Below are 25,769 nucleotides of genomic sequence, written 5' to 3'. Positions count from 1 at the left end.
CTAACCCAACCCTAACCCAAACCTAACCCAAACCCTAACCCTAGGGCTGGGCGATAAAACGATAACGATAATTATCGCGATATAATTTTTCTCGATAAAACGATATCAAGAGGTCGATAAATGTTCGATAATGTTTATGCGCCAAAAGTGAAACAAAACTCATTTGAACCGTGCGCCACACGGACCCTTAATCCGCTCGGCTCAAAGTCCAAACGGCAGCGCGGGCGCGAGCTCACCAGTTTAAAGGCAGATGAAACAGCGCTGACAAACAGGAGCAACACTGTGCGCAACGATACAGTCTGAAGACTTTCCCATCTACAAATTCCCATCATTTACCATGGATTTACTGTAACGTTAGCCTATATTAACTGCACCATGAAATCTGGGATATACATATTGAATTGTATTATATTATTAATGTAGACAATGTATTAAAGGACTAATGGAATATAATTACAGTATTTAATAATGTATTAGGTTTTGTATACTGTTTTTCATACAAATACCATAGAAACCATAAAGTTACATTTTGCCATGATAGTGAGGTGCTGTAGACTATGCCTGGTTTCATCTGTGGTTATCATATCTAAATGCATGATACTGGATGACCAATAGTTAAGTTTAATAAAACTCAAACAGTCAGAATATTACATTTTACCAACAACAACAACAAAAAAAAAAATAGCACATGCAGAAACTAAGAAATTGTCCAATAAATATATTTATTTTGTGATAAATATGTTTTAATATGTTATAAATATGCAAGTGTTTGTCATGATATGTTCTGACAATAAAGAGTAGTTTAAAACCACAGTTAACGCTCTGGTTTCTACAACTTTTACTTAGGAGCAAAAATATGCCTTTAAACTTGAAAGAAATAAAGATTTGACTTTTATCGTGATAATTATCGATATCGACTGATATAAAAAAAAATTGTGATTTTTTTTTTTGGCCATATCGCCCAGCCCTACCTAACCCTAACCCCTCTTGCTGATACAGGGTTTCTGCACACTTTTTAAAGTCAAATTTAAGGCTTTTTAAGACCCGAAGAAATCAAAATTAATACCATGCATTAGGGGTGTGCAATATTGACAAAATATGTCTCAATATTTTCAAAGTTTTGTTGATAATAATTAGATAATATTTTACTGATTGTGTTTCTGTGCTTGGTGCCATGGCTGGTTTAGGCCTGTTGGTGACACCAGACTCACGAAGATATTCATATTTTTCATATTCTATGCAGTGGTCAGTTCACAGCAGTGACATAAATTAATTTTTTTTATTAAGGGGCAATATTTGCCACCTTAAATTGATTTCAAGGGGCATTTTCACCTTTATATGGACATTTGTAGATGTATGCATCACCTTTTATGTCAAATTCTAACATTCAAATTAAATTCAATTAGAATAATTACACAACAGCACTGTTACCAGTCAAATTAAATCATTAAATCAAAATCCATCTTTGCAGTGCAGAGGTGACACAGAAGTGGCATCAGATCTGGCATTAATATATTTACACTGCATTTCACAATTGCATAAATAAAGCTATGAGATTGTTAAATATGAACTGATTTCTAATTTTAAAGTTCTAATTAAAGGGTACTTTAAATGTGAAACTAAAACTGCCAGTAGGTGGCGGCAAGTCACTGTCTTAATAAGTGAGTTGAGGGAGTCATTCATTCCACCGATTTGATCAAACGACTGATTCATTCGGCAAAGAAGCAATGGTGCGTCCCAATTCGCATACTATCCGTCCTAAATAGCATTCGAAAATAGAATTAGTACATCCCAAATCCTAGTATGTTGAAATGAGTGTTCCAAAGATACCCGGATGGTCTACTATTTCCGGTCAGAATCCGAAGTGCAGATCGATGCGCAATATAATTATAAACAGTAAGACTCTAACGGCTAATATGAGTGGGGGTTTCAAGATGGCGGAGTGAGTGGTAGCACTTTTGCAGGCTCCGGTAAAAAGTTTATTTTTAGTCCTTGAAATGTGATAAACTAGTCTAGTGTAACAACCCCTCTACTAAACAGATATTTAACGTAGGCTTAGTGTCAAAATTTTCTTTGTTTTTTGGAATCATGTCAGACCACAACTACAATTTGGCTGCTCTCCACGAGGCATGTGACGATTTTGACATTGAGGGAGAAATGGAAGCAGAGCAACATTCATCCAAAGAAGACAAAATTAACAAAGAACATACGCCGATTAAACAGCCAAATCCAAAGAAACAGAGACACCAAAGTGAAATTGAGGACGTGAATACTGGCGCTGCAATTCTTCATGCAGTACAAACTCTGACCAGAGAAATGGACGAGCAGACGGAACTTTTGAAAAGTTTCGACAGATGTATTGAAGCTAACACAACCGCAACTAAAGAAAACCGAGAAGAAATCTGCGCGCTTAAAAAAAAAAATAGGAGGACTTCAGAGAGAAAACAGCTTGTTAAAAGAAGCATGTGCAGAGCAAACCCGATATAAAAGAAGGTGGAATCTGAGGATGATTGGTCTCCCTGAAAAGGATGGAGAGGACACGAGAGAAGTTGTCATCGGGATACTGACAAGAGTTGTTCCAATGTCTGTGGAGCGGCTGCGAGACACTGTAGACACCGTTCACCGGCTGGGAAGGAAAGGCGACGCCGCTACCTCAAATAACACACAGAGAGCGATCATCATTCAGTTCGGGATGAGAACGGTGCGGGATGATGTTTGGAAGAAGTCAAAGGATGCGAGAGTGTGTAGAGACATGCACATACGTTTCAAAGAAGACTTCTCGAAAGAAGACCGGGAGGCGCGTGCAAAGCTGTGGCCACTGGTCCAAGAAGCCAGAAAGACGGGTTAAAGGGCATTCTTAAAGCAACACTATGTAACTTTTCAACCTTCATAATATATTTCCAAGATCCTTGTGATGGTACATCGACTTACAATAGGTTGAATGACACGTCTGCCATAGCCTGACAGGGTCTGTATCGCTTTTACTGGCACTATGTAACTTCGGGGTTCGGGTAGTAACCAGATCACAAAAAGAACTACAAAATTCGACTGCTTTACGGCATACGTCACTTCCCCCACCACTTCCTCAACCACTTCCCCCACCCACTTCCCCCACCACTTCCTCAAATTTGGACGTGAGAGGCCAACCAGCGTTTGTTTTCGGCTTTCGTGTGTATGTTTTTGTCATGGGGGTTGTTTACACCTGGCCACTTTATGCATTTTCTCAGATCGGATAGCTATCCGATCGTGAAAAGTCCAGGTTTAAATGCCCTCCGAAACGCATTCGAAACGGATTTGAATCCGATCCCTCAAACCACTTCAGGAGGAGATCTGGGACGCATTCCAGACGAAACTGGACAAGTGTAAATGCATATGGTTGTTGAAACCACATATGTAAATTGTACTCCTCCCAAAAATGCTAAAAAAAATAAATAAATAAAAACGTGTGAGAGCGTTGTAAAGGCTATATGTTATATCCAGATATGACGACGCGCTGGAACACGCATCACCGCAGATGAGCAACTGCATCAAGCCAACGTGCAAACTATCGCAAATCAAAGTGAAAGTAAGTCGCAGACGCTTAACACACAATCTTCATCATTAAAAGTAAAGAAACGAAATTTTCTTACCAGGGCTGTTACTGCTCTCTCTTATTGCGGTGACGTGCACTCCATTAAATCTGCATATAGCACGAGAATTGAAGATCGAATTTAAATCCGTTTCGCAAAAATACATGTATGTGACCAGGTGTAAATGCAATCGTTTTGATAAATCAGATAGCTATGCCTCACGAATTAGTTTGCCAGCTGAACTCAGGTGTTGTGAGGTGTATTTATCACGTAGTCCTGAGGGATATCACACAACGCCGTTTGATGTTGATTCCTGCGATTATCATGAGAACAGCTTTCAATATCTCACATAATTATCATAAATAAGCCTAACGTAGAGGTTGTAAATAGTGTAAACGAGCACAATTTGCAAACTATTATGATAAATTGCAATAATCATGTCTAATGACATCATAACGGCCAATGTTATGAAATAATGCGACGTACATTTAACTTAATTGATGTTATCTGGCATTTTGTAATGTTTACATTCCAATAAAAACAACACAAATTAAATTATACAGTAGGCCTAGACTATAGACTATTTACTTGTGATTTAGCTGCAATCATATTTACGACACAGTGCAAGTATTCCACAGCGACTCTAGGGGTCGCTGTTTGACAAAAACACAATTTCTACTTAGTGTGGCTTTAAAGGAAGGATACGCGCTGATCGATAACCGGAGAGTGGACCCCAATTGATCACTTGTTTTGCTATCATTTGAATGGCTGTCAGAAATTCAGCCTGCACTCACGTTTGACTGAGAAATGTATTTGTAATTGTTGGTTGACATAAACGCTCCGATATGTAAATATCAACACTACCCGCACTTTGTTTGTTAATGCATCACTGAACATCCGGGGTTTAGTAACCCTATGTTATGATCGGAGCATGGTCACTCACCTACAACTTTACCTACGAAAAAAGATGGCGCCGGTGTGCTTGGCTGGCCGTCTGCTCTCCGTCCTGGCTTTGTTTTTTATTTTTATTCCTAAAGTTTTTACATTGATTACGTATGACCGTCAATTGCTTTTAAACATAAGAGACTCTATTGAGGCTGTATCAAACACTGATTTGAGATCTGAGAATTTTAACAGCCCACCCCCTCCCTTCTTGACGAATGTCCCGGCCTTTCGAAGCCAGCTGCCATGGAGCTTTCCTGAAAAGAAGCGCCGCAGAAGAAGGGGGAAAAGAGGGGGTATTGCGGTCAAATTAAAGTTGCATCTAACAAGCTTACATCCATCATGCCACGGCTTGGGTCGCTTTGAGTTGGGATGTGGCCGATTTGCATCATGGCGCTCGCTCGAAGTGGCGTATTATTGGATTTTACCTGTGACTCAGGGCAAGTTTTCCAGCTCTCCTCATCTTCGGACACCACGTCTTCGTCGCGGGGGTGTAAATCTCAACAATCTTCGCTCGCTGTGCTGTGCTACACAGACGAACTGCGATTCGGTACAGGTAAAGATGGCTTTGGTAAATTCAAGATCGTTGATCAACAAGACATTCATCTTGCGAGATTTCTTTACCTCAAATAAATTGGATTTTCTGTTAATCACTGAGACTTGGTTGACTGCGGGGGATACAAGCCCCTTTTCCGAACTTGTGCCAACAAACTGCTTGTTTTTAAACTGCCCTAGAACTTCTGGCAGGGGCGGTGGGCTTGCGTCGGTGTTCAAAAGCCGATTTTGTTGTCATACCCTAAAGACTGAATCCTACTCAAGCTTTGAAATACTACTCTTTCAGCTAAATAAACATCAGTTATCGATTGCAGTGGTTTATCGTCCTCCGAAACCAAACAAGGACTTTTTAAAGGAGTTTTCAAACTTTTTGAGCGAAGCTGTTCTTAAATATGATAGGCTTTTAGTTGTGGGGGATTTTAATATTCATGTTTGTTGCGAGTCAAATTCCCTGGCTAAAGATTTTCTTAGTCTGGTTGACTCTCTGGACTTCATTCAAGTGGTAAATGGTCCCACTCACAAACAAGGCCATACCTTAGATCTTGTATTATTGCATGGTATTCCAGTTTGCAAACTTGAAACTCTTGAATTGAGTTTTTCAGATCATATGCCTATTATGTTCACTTGCTTTCTTCCAAATGGTAAAACTATGAAATCTAAGAGGTTATTACAGCAAACTCGGCTTTTTAATCCTTCATCTAATGATGATTTTGCTGTTTATTTTAAGGAGGCTTGTTTGATGTACAACCTTGATTCCTCCTTAAATAATTCAAATGTAGATGAACATCTTTCATTGTTTAATTCCATTTCAAATGATATTTTAAATTCTGTGGCTCCTGTCCGAGAAAAACGACTAAAATCTAAACCTGAACCCTGGTTAAACAGTACCACACAAGAACATAGACGAGTTTGTCGTAGAGCCGAACGGAAGTGGAAAAAAGATAAACTACAAGTATCTTTTGAAATTTTACGTGAATCATTAATTGGGTATCAAAAATCAGTTAAACTGGCAAAATCTCAGTATTTTTCAGATATCATTGCAAAAAATTGTCATAAACCTAAAACTCTTTTTACCATTTTAAACTCTGTTTTAAATCCAAATAGTGCTGTTTCTTTGAATGCCTCAGCTGCAGTATGTGAAGATTTTCTCAGGTTTTTCACAGATAAAATAGTTGACATAAGACAGTGTATAGTATCTTCAAATTATGACCTATCTGTCCCGCATCTCTGCACTCCAATTTGTAATGAATTCCAGACAATCTCTTTAAGTTCCTTTCAAGACATAATTAAGCATTTGAAACCCACTACATGCCCACTTGATATTGTTCCTACTCGGTTCTTTCTTGAGGTCTTTGATGTTGTCGGACCAAGTGTTTTAGCTATAATAAATAAGTCACTTCTTACAGCAACCGTTCCAAGATATTTTAAACACGCAATTGTTAAACCACTGCTTAAAAAACCTAATCTCGACCCGGCCGTCTTATCAGGTTATAGACCGATCTCAAATTTGGCTTTCATTTCTAAAGCCTTAGAAAAGGTTGTAAGTACAATTACAGAGCTTCTTAGAATCAAACAATATATTTGAAAAATTTCAATCTGGTTTCAGGAAGCATCATAGTACGGAGTCTGCACTTTTAAAAGTTTTAAATGATATTTTATTAACTGTAGACTCAGGGGACTCAATGATACTTCTACTTTTAGATTTAAGCGCTGCTTTCGATACCGTCGATCACAAAATTCTTATATCGCGCCTAGAAAAATATGTGGGTATTGAAGGTCGCGCTCTGGACTGGTTCAAATCATATCTCGAAGATAGGACTTTTTCTGTTTGTCTTGATGGTTTTTCTTCATCCAGCTGCGCCCTGATGTTTGGAGTTCCTCAGGGCTCCATTTTGGCTCCTGTTTTGTTCTCATTATATATGCTTCCTTTGGGGTCTATCTTTACCAAGCACAAGTTGTCATTTCATTTGTATGCTGATGACACCCAAATTTATTTGCCCCTGAAGCACAACGACAAAACAGCTTTGAGATCCTTAGCTGCATGTCTGGCTGATATTAAGTCTTGGCTTTCTTCAAATTTTTTGCACCTTAATGAGAGCAAAACAGAGGTTATGGTTTTTGAGCCTTCAGGCACCTTTAATTATGATTTGGGAGACTTAGTTTGTTATGAAAGACCCTCTACAAAAAATGTGGGTGTCATTTTTGAATCCTCACTCAAATTTGACAAACAGATAAACTCTGTAGTTAGATCTTGTTTTTTCCAACTACGATTGTTATCTAAAACCAAGAGTTTTTTAACCTTTTCTGAGTTTGAGAGAGTGATCCATGCATTTGTGTCATCTCGGCTGGATTATTGTAATTCTCTCTATGTTGGAATTAGTCAATCTAATATAAATCGACTTCAGATGGTTCAGAACGCAGCTGCCAGACTTTTGACTGGTACTCGCAAGTTCGAACATATTACCCCTGTACTGCGCTCTTTGCACTGGTTGCCGGTCCACTACAGAATTGATTTTAAAATTTTACTTTTTGTTTTTAAAGCTTTGAATGGTTCAGCCCCTACTTATCTTTGCGACCTTGTGAACCCAAAAACCTCTGTTAGATCTCTGAGATCATCTGAACAAAAATTACTGATGGTCCCTAGATCTAGATTAAAACTGCGAGGTGACCGGGCTTTTTCTGTTGTTGGGCCAAAGTTGTGGAACAGTCTCCCGGTCTCCCTCAGATCAGTTTCATCAGAAGCTGAATTTAAATCTAAGCTAAAAACATACCTTTTTTCTCAGGCATAAAACTGTTCCTAGACTTTTTAGACCATTTATCAGTGTTCTGATTTACTCATTCTCTCTTTTTTTTTTGCATTGCGGTCTTTATTATATTTATGTATGTATGTATGTATGTATGTGTTATGCATGTTTTTGTGTATAGGTGTGTACTGTGTGTATATGCGCATGTATGTATATTTGTGCATGTGTACATGTATATGTGTATATATGCATATGTGTATATCACTTATTTTATACCTTTTTAGTATGATATTGTACAGCACAGTGGTCAACTATTGTTGTTTTTACTGTGCTTTATAAATAAATTTTGATTTGATTTGATTTGACTCAATGTTACGTTGATGACTCCAAAAGCCAGCATATGGAGGACACTGAATGTTTACTTTGGTTACCTGTTAAATGTTTTTAAAGCTGGTCATACTTTGATTTTTTTTCTATGGTAGTCTAACTTACTAACAATAGCTTTATGGCTGCCAAAATGAAGAAAAACACAACAAAGTAGACGAAGTTGAGTCCATATTTAAATAGACCTTTGTTACAATAGCTGTTCGGTTTGTAGTTTTCCTTTACTCCCTCTATAGTGTATAGAGGATTACACTAAACATGTAGATTTAGGACTAATGACTCATTCCTGCGCATCGTTAATACTCTTTTGTGCATTGTTTATAGGTTATCTACTTATCACCTAAATGTTGTCCTTTATTTCTTTAAATACTAGGGGGTTGAAAGATAATGTAAAACGTAAGGCTATTTTTCTTTTCTGTAAGGAGCAAAGGGCTAATTGTGTTTTTTTGCAAGAAACCCACTCAGCTGAGGCTGACACAAAATTGTGGAAATTGCAATGGGGAGACTCTATCTTTTTCAGTCATGGAACGTCACGTTCGGCAAGAGTTATGATTTTGTTAAATAGATTTCCTGGGGAAATTATTGACCATAAAAGTGACCCTACCGGCTATTGGATAATGGTCGCAACAGAAATTAATGGTATAAACTACATTTTATTATGTGTGTATGGTTATAACAAAAGAGCACAGAACAAAAATCTCTTCTCATCCTTAAGTAAGTGCTTAGAAGAATGGAAAATGCTTAATAATAATTGGGGGAGATTTTAACCTGGCCCCTGATCTGTGGTTAGACCACCTTCCATCAAAAAGACACTGCCACACATTTGATGAAACAATAGTTGAATTGATCACAAAGGCCAATCTAATAGATTATTGGAGAATGAAAAACCCAACCAGAAAACAATTTACCTGGTTTAACTCATCTAATAATGGCCAGTGCTCAAGATTGGATTATTGGTTCATCTCAGACAATCTAGTTAATGAGGTAAATAGATGTGAAATTTCAGCATCACCCCTAACTGATCATTGTGTAATATTTTTGACACTTTCTCCGGGTGGAAGAGAGAATAACATAAACCCCATATGGAAATGTAATAATACCCTCTTGGAAGATACTGAGTTTTGTAATTTAGTTAGACAACTGGTTAAAGAAGTAGGTGAATTGGAAATGTGTTTTCTGAGTAAATGGGAATGGTTCAAGTTCACAGTTAAACCGATAGCTATTAAGAAAAGTAAGCAATCATCAACACTTAAAAAGATAATTCAAAGGGACATCATTAGTCACATTAACCCCCTGAGGTCGGCTGTATCGCCGGCGATACCAGCTCGCTTTTTTTTTATTAGTGTAAAAGAAACTCATAAATACTCTGTTGACTTTGATTTTCCATAGGAGTTTCATACATCAATCGATTCTGTTAAATGTGTATTATTTTTGTGTATACTCACAATAAAAACAAAGTGTTGTGCTTTTTGCCAAATAAAGAAAAATAAACACGAAGCGAGTTCTGCCTTCTCTCTGCCAGTGAAGTCCATTCTGAAACGCGTCCGAAAATTAACAATAACTCAGCGAATACTCAGTCAAACAGACATACAGACAGACAGGCATGAAGCTTGAATTCTCTTCTTTTAAATGAAGTCATTTATATAAAAAAACAATTATTCTCATCTTGTGAAATCTGTATTAAAAGAGAGCGATTCCAGTCGAGCTCATCTCATCTCATTACGTTATAATCGGCCCCGCCCACGGAGAGCGCGCGCTATTCAAACGCAAATGGCTGAGGCAATCCTGTGAACGCCCCCATCAGCTCGAGAAAACACACACGTTTATTTAGATCATTGTTTACACCGTCTTGCAGCGCTGTGAGGAATAATACTAATCGAAAATGTCCCTCAGAAGTGCGGGTATATCGAGGAGCGAGCTGAGGAATACAAGTAAGTTTTTTCCTTCTCACGTGAATTTCTTCACGTGGGTTTCTGTTTATGAATGAATAAACGGCACAGATGCGCGCTGTTTACCACAGCTGGCAAAGACAGTTTCAATTTAAATCGCGTGTGTGAATGAATGATGATGTTTTAGCAAACTGTATTGCTATACTGAGATAAGTAAACATCGACTGAATGTTGAAATAAAATGTAGGCTATTTGTATAAGCAACGTATTAAACTGCAAATTAACAATATGCCCTAATATTTCATGAAAACAACGTTACAGTCAGACGAAATATGAAAGACAACATTTTGTTTAGTAGATTTGGGTACAGTTTTTACTGTAGAATATACTGCCACATCAAATAAGCTTTTGTTTAGCCATTTCTATATATAAAATACGATTTTTGTCAAAAATAAAGTCATCAACTAAGATGTTAGCTGTTCCAATGTTGGTTATATTCAAACTAATGAATACATAGATAAAATGTAGGGCCTATAATCATTTTTTTTTTACAAAGAAAGAGTACACTTGAAATATTGTTGAAATTGTAATTATTGTTGTAATTGTAACCATTTTAATAAAATAGCAAAACATATTTACAAGATAGATGTAAGCAAAATCTTAAATGGTCAATATAAGTCTTCTTCTAAATATATCTTTTGTCCTTTCATTGTGGCTCAGTCAGTGTCACACCTGAGTGAATGGCTCATCATTATGCAGAGTGGGTGTATTCTAAGGTGTAAACCACTCCTCGTTCACGCCCCCTCGCATATTGGCTTTCCAAGCAAAACCTGTTTTACATCAATTTAAATCAATGTATGGTTTTATGTGAACGATAAAGCAAGACTATTTTCACATAATTTTGAAGAAAAAACTCTAGGCGAGGACATCCATAAGTCAAAAGTCTTATTGCCACATATTTAGTATGTGTTTTGTGGTCTTATTTCAAAAATTTTAATTTTTAGTTTTTTCGATAACCACGCATAAACATTATTCTCTCAAAAATGAAAACATGTACATACATGTGGCTCACATATTATTGTAGTCCTGTTTGTGCTATATAGAGTGAATTTACACCTTTGCCATTAATATGTTTATAAGCAACTGAAAAAAGCACAAATGTCAGGGCATGTCAGAACACCCCCAGGGCCCAAAAAAACGCTCAGACTCCAGAGGGTTAATACGTTGTGCTGTAAAGATGATTTGACACTGGAAGAACAGACTGAATTAAACAATTTACAGTCCCATCTTGATAATATATATTTGGAAAAGGCCAAGGGAGCATTTATTCGTTCAAGGGCTCGTTGGATCGAAGAAGGGAAAAAAAAAAACTCTTCCTATTTTTTTAGTCTGGAAAAACAAAGACAGTCGAAGAAAAAAATTCGGAAGTTAAATATCAATGATGTTATTGTTGAAAATCAAGCTTTTTATAGTAATTTGTATAAATCCCTTTTTTCTAAAGAAGATTGTTTTTGTTTTTTTCTTAAATAGGATTCAGGGGTTTAAAAAGACAATGGATGATAACTTTAAACAATCTATGGAAGATGAGCTAAGAATTGAGGAGCTAGACTTGGCAGTTCGACAGATGTCTAAGGGGAAATCACCGGGAATAGATGGGATAACCATGGAGTTTTTCTTTTGGAGTGATATCAGGGAAATGCTCTATAATGCCTATTTAGATTGTATCTCAAAAGGTAATCTTTCTCCCACTATGAAACATGGTCTCATCACTCTAATTCCCAAACCTAACAAAGATAATCTGTTATTGGATATTGGACCTTGTTATGTCACGATTATAAATGATTGGCACTTGTCTATGCTAATCGTCTGAATGAGGGATTATCACATATTATTGATGAGTGTCAATCAGCTTTCATGAGGGGTAGAAATATACATAATCGTACCAGATTGCTTCTAGACATGCTTGATTATCGAGATCTCATTGATACTGATGCCTTTATTTTATTTCTCGATTTTTATAAGGCATTTGACACTGTTGAACATGCCTTTTTATTTGAAGTCTTAGGTTTTTTAGGTTTTGGGAACAATTTTTGTAAAATAATTAAGATGTTTTATACTGACATATATAGTTCTGTGTCCCTGAATCCTGATATGACTCCTAGGTTTGAGGTGCTCCGCGGTATTAGACAAGGGTGCCCGATCTCTCCCAAACTGTTTATTCTAGCCACCCAATCACTCATCATGCTCATTAATCACAACCCCGGTTTGCATGGGATCTCTATATTTCACAAGGAATTTAAAATTAGTCAATTTGCAGATGACACAGCAATCCTCTTAAGGAATAAAGTCATGGTTGACGTTGCCCTTGATTCAGTTTCGATTTTCTCTAAAGCGTCAGGATTAACCCTCAATGTTAAAAAATGTGAGCTACTTCCCATTCACTCATCAACGGATTCCATCATCTCTTCAATCGAGGTTAAATCTGAAGTTAAATATCTCGGAATAGTTTTATCTAAAAATGCTATCAGAAGGGAAGATGTTAATTTTTCTAATGACGCTTTTCCACTGCATGGTACGGTACGGCTCGGTTCGGTACGGCTCGGTTCGGTTCGGCTCACTTATGACGCTTTTCCACTGCATGGTACGGTACGGCTCGGTTCGGTACGGCTCACTTATGACGCTTTTCCACTGCATGGTACGGTACGGCTCGGTTCGGTTCGGCTCACTTATGACGCTTTTCCACTGCATGGTACGGTACGGCTCGGTTCGGCTCACTTATGACGCTTTTCCACTGCATGGTACGGTACGGCTCGGTTCGGTACGGCTCACTTATGACGCTTTTCCACTGCATGGTACGGTACGGCTCGGTTCGGTACGGCTCACTTATGACGCTTTTCCACTGCATGGTACGGTACGGCTCGGTACGGCTCACTATGACGCTTTTCCACTGCATGGTACGGCTCGCTTCGGCTCGCTTTAAATGGTACCACCTCTGTTGAGGTTCCAAGTGTACCGTACCGATACTACGTTTGCACGTCACATTTTGTTATCGGTACGGTACGCTTGGAACCTCAACAGAGGTGGTACCACTTAAAGCGAGCCGAACCGAGCCGTACCGTACCATGGAGTGGAAAAGCGCCAAAGCGTACCGAACCGAACCGAGCCGTACCGTACCATGCAGTGGAAATGCGTCATAATTAGATCAAGGGGTTTGAGTGATTAATTATCAGTATCTAACCTGACGAAAATGTATTTATTCAATGTTGTCTACATTATATTGCATCTGCAGATGCATTGTGAACTTTTGTAAAGATACGTTTATCCATTAACTTTTAAATGCATCATTATATTCATATTGCAAGCACATGAGGAGAGTCTCCGTATGAAAGACCCACGACTGGCAGATCAACGTGCTAATACATTTCTCTCCGAAACGGTAGGAAATTAAATTAGATTGAATGGAGGATTTTAACTGTGACGAGATGATTGACAGGGCAGTTTGCGGTGGCAGGATGAGGATACACACGACAGATCTGTCCGTTAAGTAGTATGTCCCAAAGCTTGCCTACTCTACTCTTTTGCTACACACTCAAAAGTATGTACTTTTTCTTCACAAAAATAGTACATACTTTTAGGGCGTAGTATAAGTAGGCGAATTGGGACGCAGCCCAAGTGATTGTTCATTGAATCATTACATTGATTCGTTCAAAACGCGGATTCCAATCAAAAAATCATCACTGTCTATTGCATTGAGAGTTGAGACTCTGCTAGGGCTTCATTTTGAAATTCTCGTCAGCGAAATAAAGGGAAAACAAAAAATATTGACAATATTGTTTATAAAATGTAACTCATAATGTTAATTTATTGTTAATTTAACTGTTATATAAAATAAATATCACATTTGCAATTGTGCACGGGAAAACGGAACTCTTGCTGATGTGATATTGTAGGCCTATGATAACAACATAATATGATATAAATATAAGACAAAAACTCATTTGGGAACATACCTATAACTGTACACATCACACAGTGAAAGCACGAGAGACCAAAGCGATGTCAGCTCGCAGTGCCTCGTACATCGTTAAACAATGATTACAATATCATAATAGACAATACACATCGCACACCACTACGCACATAAAGAATGAACTTAGAATTGAACTGACATTTACCAACTCGCTTCTCCTTCTCTCCTCCTGTTCCGCGTGCAGGAGACGGACCTAATTCTGCCGCCAATGAGACGCCAAATGTCACGTGAACAAGCAAATCCACAAAGAAAGAAGAAGAAATAAAAAAGGACGCTAATTAAATGGTTGTAATTTGGAAAATATTTAGATATGTCATAAGTCAAATTGCCATCGAAAATGTAAGACCTTTCATAAGTAAAAATAAGACTTTAAGACTTTTTATGGCCTTAAATTAAAAAAATCTAATTTAAGACTTTAAGACTTAAGGATCCGCGGATGTAGTACCCTCACCGCCTGATGAGGGGAAATAGATGAATAAATTAACACAGACACGGAGCTGCTGCTGCTGCATATCATCAAAGTCTGTATTGTTTTCTTATACAATGTAAAACAGTTTTCACTCTTATGTCAATGTAAAACAGTTATCACTCTTATGTCAATCAATGACAGCGCATCATTTCAAGAGTAGTAATCACAAAATATAGAACAGAACTACATATACATACAATATTTTCCCTTTACTGCTGTGTCTACAGATTAAGCATTATGTACTATGAGATATTCACTGATAACATTTTCCATGTGAATAAATCCTAAAAATGTGTTCATGTTAGCCAGAATTATTCTTTCTGATACACTTTTTAGTACAGACACTCATTTTCACAGTTATTTGGCCCTTACAACTTACTCATTGTATTATTTCACCAAAACACATGTTATTTGTGGACTTTACTCTAATATTGCGTATTTTCTCTGAGACCGCATGGTCTCCATCACTAGCATGGAAATGTGTAACTAGCACGCGTGACGCAGCACACAGACGTGACTTGAAGCGAACTTTTACATGTCCGTAATAACAGTAAACTTAAACACTTTAAACAATGTGGTTAACATTTCTTAAACTCTTACATATTAAAAACATACTCTTATTGTTTTACTATCCATAGTTCATACCTGATGAGGGGAAATAGATGAATAAATTAACACAGACACGGAGCTGCTGCTGCTGCATATCATCAAAGTCTGTATTGTTTGAGCAGCGCGCGCGCGCCCCCTCCTCAAGCAGGCGAACACCTCCCAAAGGAAAAGCAATCAAATAATCGAACGATTGAGCAGGGAACATTAATCAACGAAATAAACACATTTAAGGAATAAATTCTCTTGTCATCCATATATCTTACATATAACATATTTACTACTATTTATCTACTTAATGATTTACAATTACGTATCTACTTTTGTAACCACCACACGGACACCCTGTGATAATTTACTCACCACGATGTCATCCGAGATATCCATGTCTTTCTTTCTTCAGTCGAAAAGAAATTAAGGTTTTTGAGGAAAACATTACAGGATTTTTCTCCACAGAATGGACTTAAATTGCAACCAACTGTTCAAAGAAGGTTCAAATGTCCGTCTCAATGCAGCTTCAAAGTCACGGCACGATCCCAGTCGAGAAATAAGAGTCTTACGAAACGATCGGTCATTTTCAAAAAAAAAAAAAAAATTATATATATTATATATATATATATATATATATATATAGAATAATAATAATAATATTATAATATAATATACACTTTTTAAATCACAAATGCTCGTCTGTACCATCTCTGAGATGTGCCGCGCATTGCGTCATCACATTCCCATGACCTCACCCTATTTCGCGGGAACTAAGGGTTGCTAGGCAACAGTGTTAGCAAGTCACAAGAGTCAGAGCATAAAACAAAAATTTGTCTGTCGATATACTTCTTGCTAATTCAACGAATTCGTGAAGTTAAAATGTCAAAATTTTCAGTAACAAGTGTCATCAATATCGGTCGGAGAGATAGCCAAGGTAATAATTAAAAATTATTTGAAAATAATGTATAATCATTTTTTTTAATAACTTGTAAATAATGATGTTGTCTACTGCAGCTGGGAGTTTGGAGATGGAGAAAACCGAAGCAGACCTTCGTCAAAAGGCAGAGGTGGGTAGTAACTTAGTACATTTACTTCGTTTACATACATTTACTTGAGTATTTTTTTGGAAAAATGTTACTTTTAAGAGTAGATGTGGGTACTTTTACTTTAACTCGAGTACATTTCTAATGAAACAGCTGTACTTTTACTTCGTTACGTTGAGCGACGTTCCTCTCGTTACTTTATTTTAATGCAATATGTGTTGTTAAATGCGTAGTTTATACCAAGCGCGCTGTATCTTTTTTTCTGGGCTTAATTCACAAATGAATCACTCTTTTGAGTCGATTCTGTTCAAATACTTCATCAAACAAGTTGACAGATCTGTCTAAATCGGTTCGTGATGAAATATACATTTGATTATATTTCGGAGACCAGACAGAAGAAGATCCGTCGATGTGTTCAGATGTTCAGTATCAGTCATGTATAGAGTTTAACTCTTTCTTCTCTGTCTATTACATGCCTTTGAATGAAACACTCTTGCAGATTCACTTTATTTCGACATTGTCTAATAATCCAAATGTAGTTGTATAAATTCATATTATACAAACCAAAGAACAGGCAATGATTTTAGGGCTACAGATGGCAGAAATAATGCTGGTCTCTTCTGTTTGTGTTGCAAAGATAGCCTATTTATGATAATAATAGTCATTTAAATAAAACAAATCTAAATAATATAATTTTATATATATATGACGACTTCAGATATAAAAGCCTCTCTAAGTACCATCTGAAATGTTCTTCTTATCAAGCTTGTATGTTTATGTTCAGTTATTTCACTTAAATGGCAATGAACAGTACATATTAATTGTCATTAAAGTGAAATTACTGAACTTAAATATACGAGCTTGATAAAAATGCCTGTTTTAGAAGAACTTTTCAGATGGCACTCAGAGGCTTTTGCATCATGAAGTCTTCATATATATATATATAGGCCTATATGATCCGAAGTAACTCGCTACTTGAGTAGTTTTTTCATTGGATACTTTTTTACTCTTACTCAAGTAACTATTAAGATTATTACTTTTACTTTGAGTAAATATTTCTATAAGTACTTATCAGTTTTGGGATACTCTACCCACCTCTGTCAAAAGGTAGCTTTGTCCAAATCTGAATGGCAGCGGATACAGGACAGTGTGAACGGTGTGGATCTCCAGAAGAGCAGTGTCACATCAGCCGCTGAAGAGAGGGAGGCAGAGAGGGAGGCGCTGTACATGCGCTCTAAAGAGGCCGCCGCACAATGGACCAACACCATCGCGGTGAGTGGGAGCACTGGGATTACAGACCCGCACATGACACAAATAGTAGGCTAAATCGAGGGAACGAATTAGTAAATCGTGCACACAAACTTTTTTTCTTGCGTGTCTCCATACTAAATATGCGTAAACATCATGCTTTTTAATGACCTGGGCAACTTCGGTCCTGGAGGGCCACTGTCCTACAGAGTTTAGCTTCAACCCTAATCAAACACACCTGAACAAGCTAATCGAGGTCCTCAGGATTACTAGAAAATTACAGGCAGGCGATTTATTTTCAGGGTTGGAGCTAATCTCTGTAGGACAGTGGCCCTCCAGGACCCAAGTTGCCTTTTAAGAAAGAAAATAGGCCTTTTTATAAGTCTTTCTTAAGAAATAAGAATAATTTATTAAAAAAAATATGTTATTTGGTTGGATTTTTCAGCTCGTATGTATAACGTATTATAATATTTTGATAATACTCCGGTTTATTTTGTATGCCGTTTGTGTTTAGAATTATTTTTCATTGTTAGTTCGTACTTAACTAATGGTGAACTTACTATACGATTGTCACATGTAGTTCCACACGCTCGAGTCAGAGATAAACTAAGAGTGCTTTAATCACCAATGGGAACATGCAGGAGACACAGGGTCATTACACTCAGACTATACTGGACAGGGAACGACCTCAGACTGAGGGCTTAAACACACATAGCACACAAAAGAGATCATTAACTGTACAACAGATTAGAGGAATGATTAATCAAACACACTGGGAAACTAGGTCAAATGACACAGGAGAACGGGAACAGAACTAAAACACAAACTAACCCTAAAAAGAACATACACAATACAAACAAATGTTACCATTATTTATTCTTTTGAACATGTGCAGATACTTTTATTTGTTTATTTATATAGCCTTGTTTATACTTCTCGCTGTCTAATTTTCTTTTTGTGTCTGTGCCCCTATTATAATATTAAGTTATGGTTTGGTATAATGTTAAATTGTAATTTGAATGTCATCTTGATGTGATGTTTTAGTTTTTCTACGTTAAAAGAAAATAAATAAACCAATACCTGTGTCTCTGAGGGTTAATATGAGACTTGATGTGTACAGTAACAAAGTACAACAAACAAATCTGATTTCATCCTTACAGGGACAACGGCGTGTAAAGCTCGAGGCGAAAGGAGTTCGAGAGGCGATGGCAGAGGAGAAGAGGAAACAGCAGGACCAGGAAGAAGCGGAATACCGGGCGCAGACACGAGAGGAGGCCCTCGAGAGAGCACGTACCCAGCAGTTCTTCCAGACCGACAGAGTGAAAGGCTTCCATGTGTGTGTCTTACGGTATTACATCACAAATCTTCTTCTGTGGTGAAGTGTTATTAAACGATCCTCTTGTTTTATAGAGCGCTCTGTTCCTGACGGAGGTCCAGCAGGAGAGGAAGGCTCAGATCGAGCTGAAGCGCATGCAAGCGATTGCCAGCAGAAACGAAGACAAAGAGTTCTTGGCTGAAAGGTCTCGCAGAGAAGAGCTGGCGGTCCAGCGGGATCAGCAGATCGCCCAGCAGAGGAGCCGAGACCGCCAGGCCATCTCCGACAGCTGGAAACTACAGTAAGGAGAAATCATCTATGCTTCAGTGCACACACAGCTAACAACAATACACTCAGTGCACACACAGCTAACAATACACTCAGTGCACACACAGCTAACAATACACTCAGTGCACACACAGCTAACAATACACTCAGTGCACACACAGCTAACAATACACTCAGTGCACACACAGCTAACAACAATACACTCAGTGCACACACAGCTAACAACAATACACTCAGTGCACACACAGCTAACAACAATACACTCAGTGCACACACAGCTAACAACAATACACTCAGTGCACACACAGCTAACAACAATACACTCAGTGCACACACAGCTAACAACAATACACTCAGTGCACACACAGCTAACAACAACACACTCAGTGCACACACAGCTAACAACACACTCAGTGCACACACAGCTAACAACAACACACTCAGTGCACACACAGCTAACAACAACACACTCAGTGCACACACAGCTAACAACACACTCAGTGCACACACAGCTAACAACAATACACTCAGTGCACACACAGCTAACAACACACTCAGTGCACACACAGCTAACAACAACACACTCAGTGCACACACAGCTAACAACACACTCAGTGCACACACAGCTAACAACAATACACTCAGTGCACACACAGCTAACAACAATACACTCAGTGCACACACAGCTAACAACAACACACTCAGTGCACACACAGCTAACAACAATACACTCAGTGCACACACAGCTAACAACAACACACTCAGTGCACACACAGCTAACAACACACTCAGTGCACACACAGCTAACAACACACTCAGTGCACACACAGCTAACAACACACTCAGTGCACACACAGCTAACAACAACACACTCAGTGCACACACAGCTAACAACAACACACTCAGTGCACACACAGCTAACAACACACTCAGTGCACACACAGCTAACAACACACTCAGTGCACACACAGCTAACAACACACTCAGTGCACACTCACCCCGCCCTCACCCGCACCGCAAACCCTCACCCGCACCCTCACCCGCGCCGCGCCCTCACCCGCACCCCGCCCTCACCCGCACCCCGCCCTCACCCGCGCCGCGCCCTCACCCCGCCCTCACCCGCGCCGCGCCCTCACCCCGCCCTCACCCGCACCCCGCCCTCACCCGCGCCGCGCCCTCACCCCGCCCTCACCCGCACCCCGCCCTCACCCGCGCCGCGCCCTCACCCCGCCCTCACCCGCACCCCGCCCTCACCCGCGCCGCGCCCTCACCCCGTCCTCACCCGCACCGCAAACCCTCACCCTCACCCCGCCCTCACCCGCACCGCACCCTCACCCCGCCCTCACCCGCACCCCGCCCTCACCCGCACCCTCACCCTCACCCGCACCCCGCCCTCACCGCACCCGCACCCCGCCCTCACCGCACCCTCACCCCGCCCTCACCCGCACCCCGCCCTCACCCGCACCAAAAATACACTCCACCAATGATGTATAAATAATGTTTTTATGTGAATGTTTTGAGAACATGATTAAAGGCCAGAAAACTTTGAACGAACTTTCTATTAATGTTACTAGAAGAACGTTTGTTCGTAACCATGAGAGAACCTTCTCTAAAGCTGGGAATTCCCTTAAAGCACAAGGTGTCTGACGTTTCCTGCTTTATTAGGTGTAAGGTTAATGAGATGAAGAAAGCGCAGAAGAGGCAGGAGATGAGGAGGGAGGCTGAAGAAATGGAGCAACTCATAGATTATAATCTGAGGGAACAGGCCATGAAAGAGTGCAAGAAACAAGAAGAGAAGAGGAGCTCGATGAAAGCTTATCAGGTAAGGCGGTTGTTGGACAACATCCACACTGTGAAAGCAGACTGAATCAGATGCGGTTTAGAAATCCCTTCTTCTGTCTTCCATCAGGACCTTCGGACCGAAAGAGAGCTGATGAGAGCAGCAGAGGCTCTGATGATTGAGGAAGAGGAGGAGAAGGGAAAGCAGATCGTCAGCCAGAAAGAAGAACAGAGGAGAGTGTGGAAAGAAAAGCGGATGGAAATAATCAGGTATTGTACATCAGACAAATGCGTCCTGTGGTGGAGATTACAGGATTCTCATTAGTGCCAGAAATTAACTTATTTATTTTGCTCCCTGCTAAATTGTACATGTATGAGGGCTAACACGTATAAAACACACAGCATGCTGATTATTTATGTTAAACACTTCCAACCCATACTCAACTTGATATATTAAATGCTAGACAACGCATTTTGTTACTTTAAAACTGTGAATCTCTAGAGATCATGGGCTGTTATTTATTTATAGTATACAGTGTTTAGAATTTTTTTTTAATTACCTTTTATTTTTATAGTTTAAGTTTTAGGAATTGTGAGTATGTGCTTTTGTCATTTTTTTTATTTGTTTTTTATTTGATTTCTTTTGAGCTTTATTTTATATTTATTTCTGTTTTAGTTTTAGTAATTTTAGTAATTTTAGTACTTCAACTTACAAATTGAAATGTTATTTCAGTGAGTTGCCAAGGCAACATTTCTAAGTTTAAGGTTTAAGTTTCTCATCTAATATTTTTATTTTTTATTTTTAGCTCCATAACACTGTAAACCCTAACGCTCAAAATAATTCATTGTTTTGAGTAGGGCCAACTCAAATTATACAAATTAGTTCCATCAAATTAACAAAAGATACTTACAATTTTATGAGTATTTAAAACTTTCTTTTTTCTTTTGAGTTCACAAAACTGACACATTTTAAGTAAGTTGAATTGTTCGGGGTTTTGAGTTCTATGAACTTGTTTCTTTTCATTTTGACAAACTTAAATTTAACTGAAACTAGGCTGGGATTTTTTGTGGGAGATTTAGTATTGTTTAATGTTTTGTAATGCTAGTTTATAAGAGTTTCTGTTATGTTGGGTTTTTTGGGGAGTTATCATCATGGCTGGTGACGAGTGGAGCATGAGCTTGGTTTGAGAACAGTGTGTGTTAAATGTTTTAAGTTGCTGTACTCATTCCGCAAGTATAATGATATGCTGATGCTATCAAGGCATCGTGTCACCAATACGCTGATTTCACGCAGCCGTTATTTTGAAATCGAACGCGAGGCTCCGGTGGGAAGAAAACCGGAAGTGTCGCCTTTAATCACAGGAGAGTCGTGAATGTGATAGCGTATTGTTGTGTTTAATGATGTTGTGTCAATTCTAAAAATGTACAAACATGTCTTTCATACTTTAGACTATATACAGTGAAATTCATTTATAAATAAAAAATTTTTTTTATATATAATTCAGAATATAAAAAACGAAGCAGGAATGAACTATATACATATCCTATATTGGATAATAACATCCAAAAGTGTAAATCGCGGCAGCAGCTTCAGGATGGTAATCCAAGGCACTGTTGTTTATCTTTACTTCCGGGGTTTTACCCACCGGAGCCTCACTTTCGATTTCAAAATGGCGGCTGCGTGAAATCAGCGTATTAGCAAGGTAGCACTTACTGAATTAGCTGGTTAAATCTAACCAAGTTTCCACTACTAAAAATGTTGAAGTTGAGATTACATGACAATTTTAAGTTGTTGTATGAATTATCTTACTCAAATATTTCAAGTTTAGAGCAATTAAAATGTATGATTACAAAACAAAAATCTGCAAGCTCTGCTTACTTAAACATTCAATTTCTTAACTTAAACGATTTGATGTACTGATTACCTCAAATTATTTGAGTTTTGCCAATTTTATTCGGGTTTACAGTGTATTTAACCAACTAGAAACTGCTCTTTCTGAGTGTTTGTTTCAAATTCAAACTTGCTTGCAAACCAGTTCCAATCTTTAATTTGTCTGTGAAAGGTCTTTTGGGAACATTTATACAAATGTAAATAAATTAGTGTATAAACCTAAATTCAAAATAAACTAATTCAAAAGATTGCTACCTGACAAACCATTCGACATCCACATTCTTACAACTTGCTCATTCATGAATCACACCTAACTGGGAAGGTTATTGAAATCAGTGTGGGAAGCCTGGAGAGAAAGTATACTTCTTCCCACTGCTTGCTTTGTCTCAGAACTGAGCTTGTATTTGTCTTTATGTTTGCTTTAGAGAGCGTCAAAGACCCAGAGACACTGTTGTGCAGAAGTTAGCCATGCAGAAGCAGCAAGAAATCAGCCATGAGGAACCGCGCATCGCTAAAGTAGTCGCTGAACGTGAGGCCGAACATGCCCGAGTGCAGTGTGAGAAAGAGGAGAAACATGCAGCCATGTTGGACTCTATCGCTGCACACAGAGAATCCAAGGTAAATGGCCTATTCCTGATGTTTTTATACATGTGAACATGTTTAAATCTGCGCTCCGCGTCGTGCCTCACATCGCCCCTCAGCCGCTCCACTGTAACACACGGCTGCGCGGGGCTTATGGCTTCATTTTACCACAGGGTTAGAGCGTCACACTGTTTATATATATAATTTGAAATGCATTTATTGAAATAAACATTTTTCTCAACTCTATATCAGACGCGAGAGCTGCAAGGAAAGGCAGAGGAAGAAAAACATATCTCTCTGGAGACGCTGTATGCACTGAAGGAAGCAGATAAACTCTTCAAGGAAAAGGAACAACTTGAAGTTCAAAAATCTAGAGAAGAAAGAACAGCACTCCATGACAGCCACATACAACAAATGGTGGGTATTATTTTAATATGTTTTATTTTATGCATTGAACTTTTGAACTTTCAGAAATTGTAATTTCTCTCTAATGCAACATTGGTTTTGTAAAGGCTGAAAAACGTGCAAGGGATCTCCATGAGAGAAAAGAACAGAACGACTTTGCGGAGGAGACCATGGCTCTCTTGGTTGAGGAGGAAAACCAGTTTCAGAAATACGCCAGTCGAGTCATCGAAAGAGCCTGGATGGCAGAGAGAAACGTCTCCCCTCTCCAGAAGAACAGGCAGTCAGTCCGTGGAAACGTCAAGGGCGCGCAAGTATTTTTTTCGTAATATCCAGTTCTTTAGAAGAACTCGATATTGCGACAGAAACTTTTAACTCTCTCTTTTCCAGCACTTTAGACACAGTTGCTCCGTTGCGCTTAAAGAAGATTAAAGAAAATAGTCCAACGCCGTGGTACAACGAGCACACTCAGGCCCTTAAAGGGTTAGTTCACCCAAAAATGAAAATTATGTCATCAATGACTCACCCTCATGTCGTTCCAAGCCCGTAAGACCTCCGTTCATCTTCGGAACACAGTTTAAGATATTTTAGATTTTGTCCGAGAGCTTTCTGTCCCTCCATTGAAAATGTAAATTATCACTTACGCACCATTTTAAAAAATATAGCAATATCAAAATACAAACAATGTAGAATAGCTTGAATACAGCGTGCGTCTCCCTCAGACGGTAAACGAAGCAGCGCCCGAGCTTCGTTTACAGTCTGAGGGAGACGCACGCTGTATTCAAGCTATTCTACATTGTTTGTATTTTGGTATTGCTATATTTTTTAAAATGGTGCGTAAGTGATAACACCAGATAACACAACCCGGAAGAGAATACAATGCTGAATAAAGTTGTAGTTTTTGTTATTTTTGGACCGATAATGTATTTTTGATGCTTCAAAAAATTCTAACTAACCCACTGTAGTCACATGGACTATAATTTTCATTTTTGGGTGAACTAACCCTTTAAGAGAGCAGCCAGAAAAATGGAGCGCAACTAGAAGTATTTCGCGTTTCATGGAAAGAGAGCCTGATTGCATACAGAGAGGCCTTAAAAGCTGCTAGATCTGCTTATTTTTCAACCCTATTACAAGAAAATAAACAAAAGCCTAGGTATTTATTTGAAACAGTGGCTAAACTAACGAAAAATAAAGCTTCAAGCCCAGAAGTTTCCGAGCAGCACAGCAGTGATGACTTTATGAACTTCTTCACTTATAAGATTGATAATATCAGGGAGAAAATTATAACATCGCATCGCATCAGGCAGTGCATTGTAGCCTTTTTAGAAAGAAATGATATCTGTGAGGATTTACAGTCAGGATTTAGACCGTACCATAGTACTGAAACAGCTCTCATTAGAGTCACACATGATTTGCTCTTATCATCCGATCGTGGTTGTATCTCTCTATTAGTGTTACTCGATCTTAGTGCTGCATTTGACACTATTGACCACAACATTCTTTTAAATAGACTCGAAAATTATGTTGGCATTAGTGGAATTGCATTAGCATGGTTTAAATCAGTGGTTCTCAACTCCAGTCCTCGGGACCCGCTGCTCTGCACATTTTGTATGTCTCTCTTATCTGACACACTCAAATCAGTTCATGGAGTCTCTCCTGACGAGCTGATGATCTGGTTCAGGTGTGTTAAATAAGGGAGACATACAAAATGTGCAGATCAGCGGGTCCCGAGGACTGGAGTTGAGAACCACTGGTTTAAATCATACTTATCTGACCGTTATCAGTTTGTAGCAGTAAATGAAGAGATGTCTCATCGATCACAAGTTCAGTATGGCGTACCACAAGGCTCAGTACTAGGACCGCTGCTGTTCACTGTGTACATGCTACCCTTGGGAGATATCATTAGGAAGCATGGCATTAGTTTTTACTGTTATGCTGATGATACTCAGCTCTATATTTCTTCACGCCCTGACGAAACTTACCAATTCACAAAATTAACGGAATGTATAGCTGATATAAAAAATTGGATGACTAGTAATTTC

General features: G+C 38.7%; 2 protein-coding genes across 2 annotated transcripts in view; one reads left to right on the top strand and one right to left on the bottom strand.

Annotated features, from left to right (window-relative positions):
* LOC309485997 (uncharacterized protein) overlaps window positions 1–25,769 on the bottom strand; it is a gene marked incomplete at both ends in the record, with an annotated part of 98,083 nt that overhangs the window by 16,530 nt on the left and 55,784 nt on the right. The window lies entirely within an intron of this gene.
* LOC309486603 (cilia- and flagella- associated protein 210-like) lies at window positions 15,956–24,395 on the top strand. Its single transcript, XM_082153955.1, has 10 exons — window positions 15,956–16,113; window positions 16,194–16,246; window positions 17,330–17,494; window positions 18,631–18,804; window positions 18,881–19,086; window positions 20,739–20,895; window positions 20,983–21,122; window positions 23,169–23,361; window positions 23,578–23,742; window positions 23,838–24,395. The coding sequence occupies exons 1-10, from the start codon at window positions 16,059–16,061 to the stop codon at window positions 24,054–24,056; spliced, it is 1,527 nt and encodes a 508-aa protein (XP_082010081.1). The 5' UTR covers window positions 15,956–16,058; the 3' UTR covers window positions 24,057–24,395.

Source organism: Leuciscus leuciscus (genome assembly GCF_965113295.1).
Source record: "Leuciscus leuciscus genome assembly, chromosome: 22".
NCBI lineage: Eukaryota > Metazoa > Chordata > Actinopteri > Cypriniformes > Leuciscidae > Leuciscus > Leuciscus leuciscus.
The sequence above is the reverse complement of the archived record's forward strand: the minus strand, read 5'-3'. Positions and strand labels throughout refer to the sequence as shown.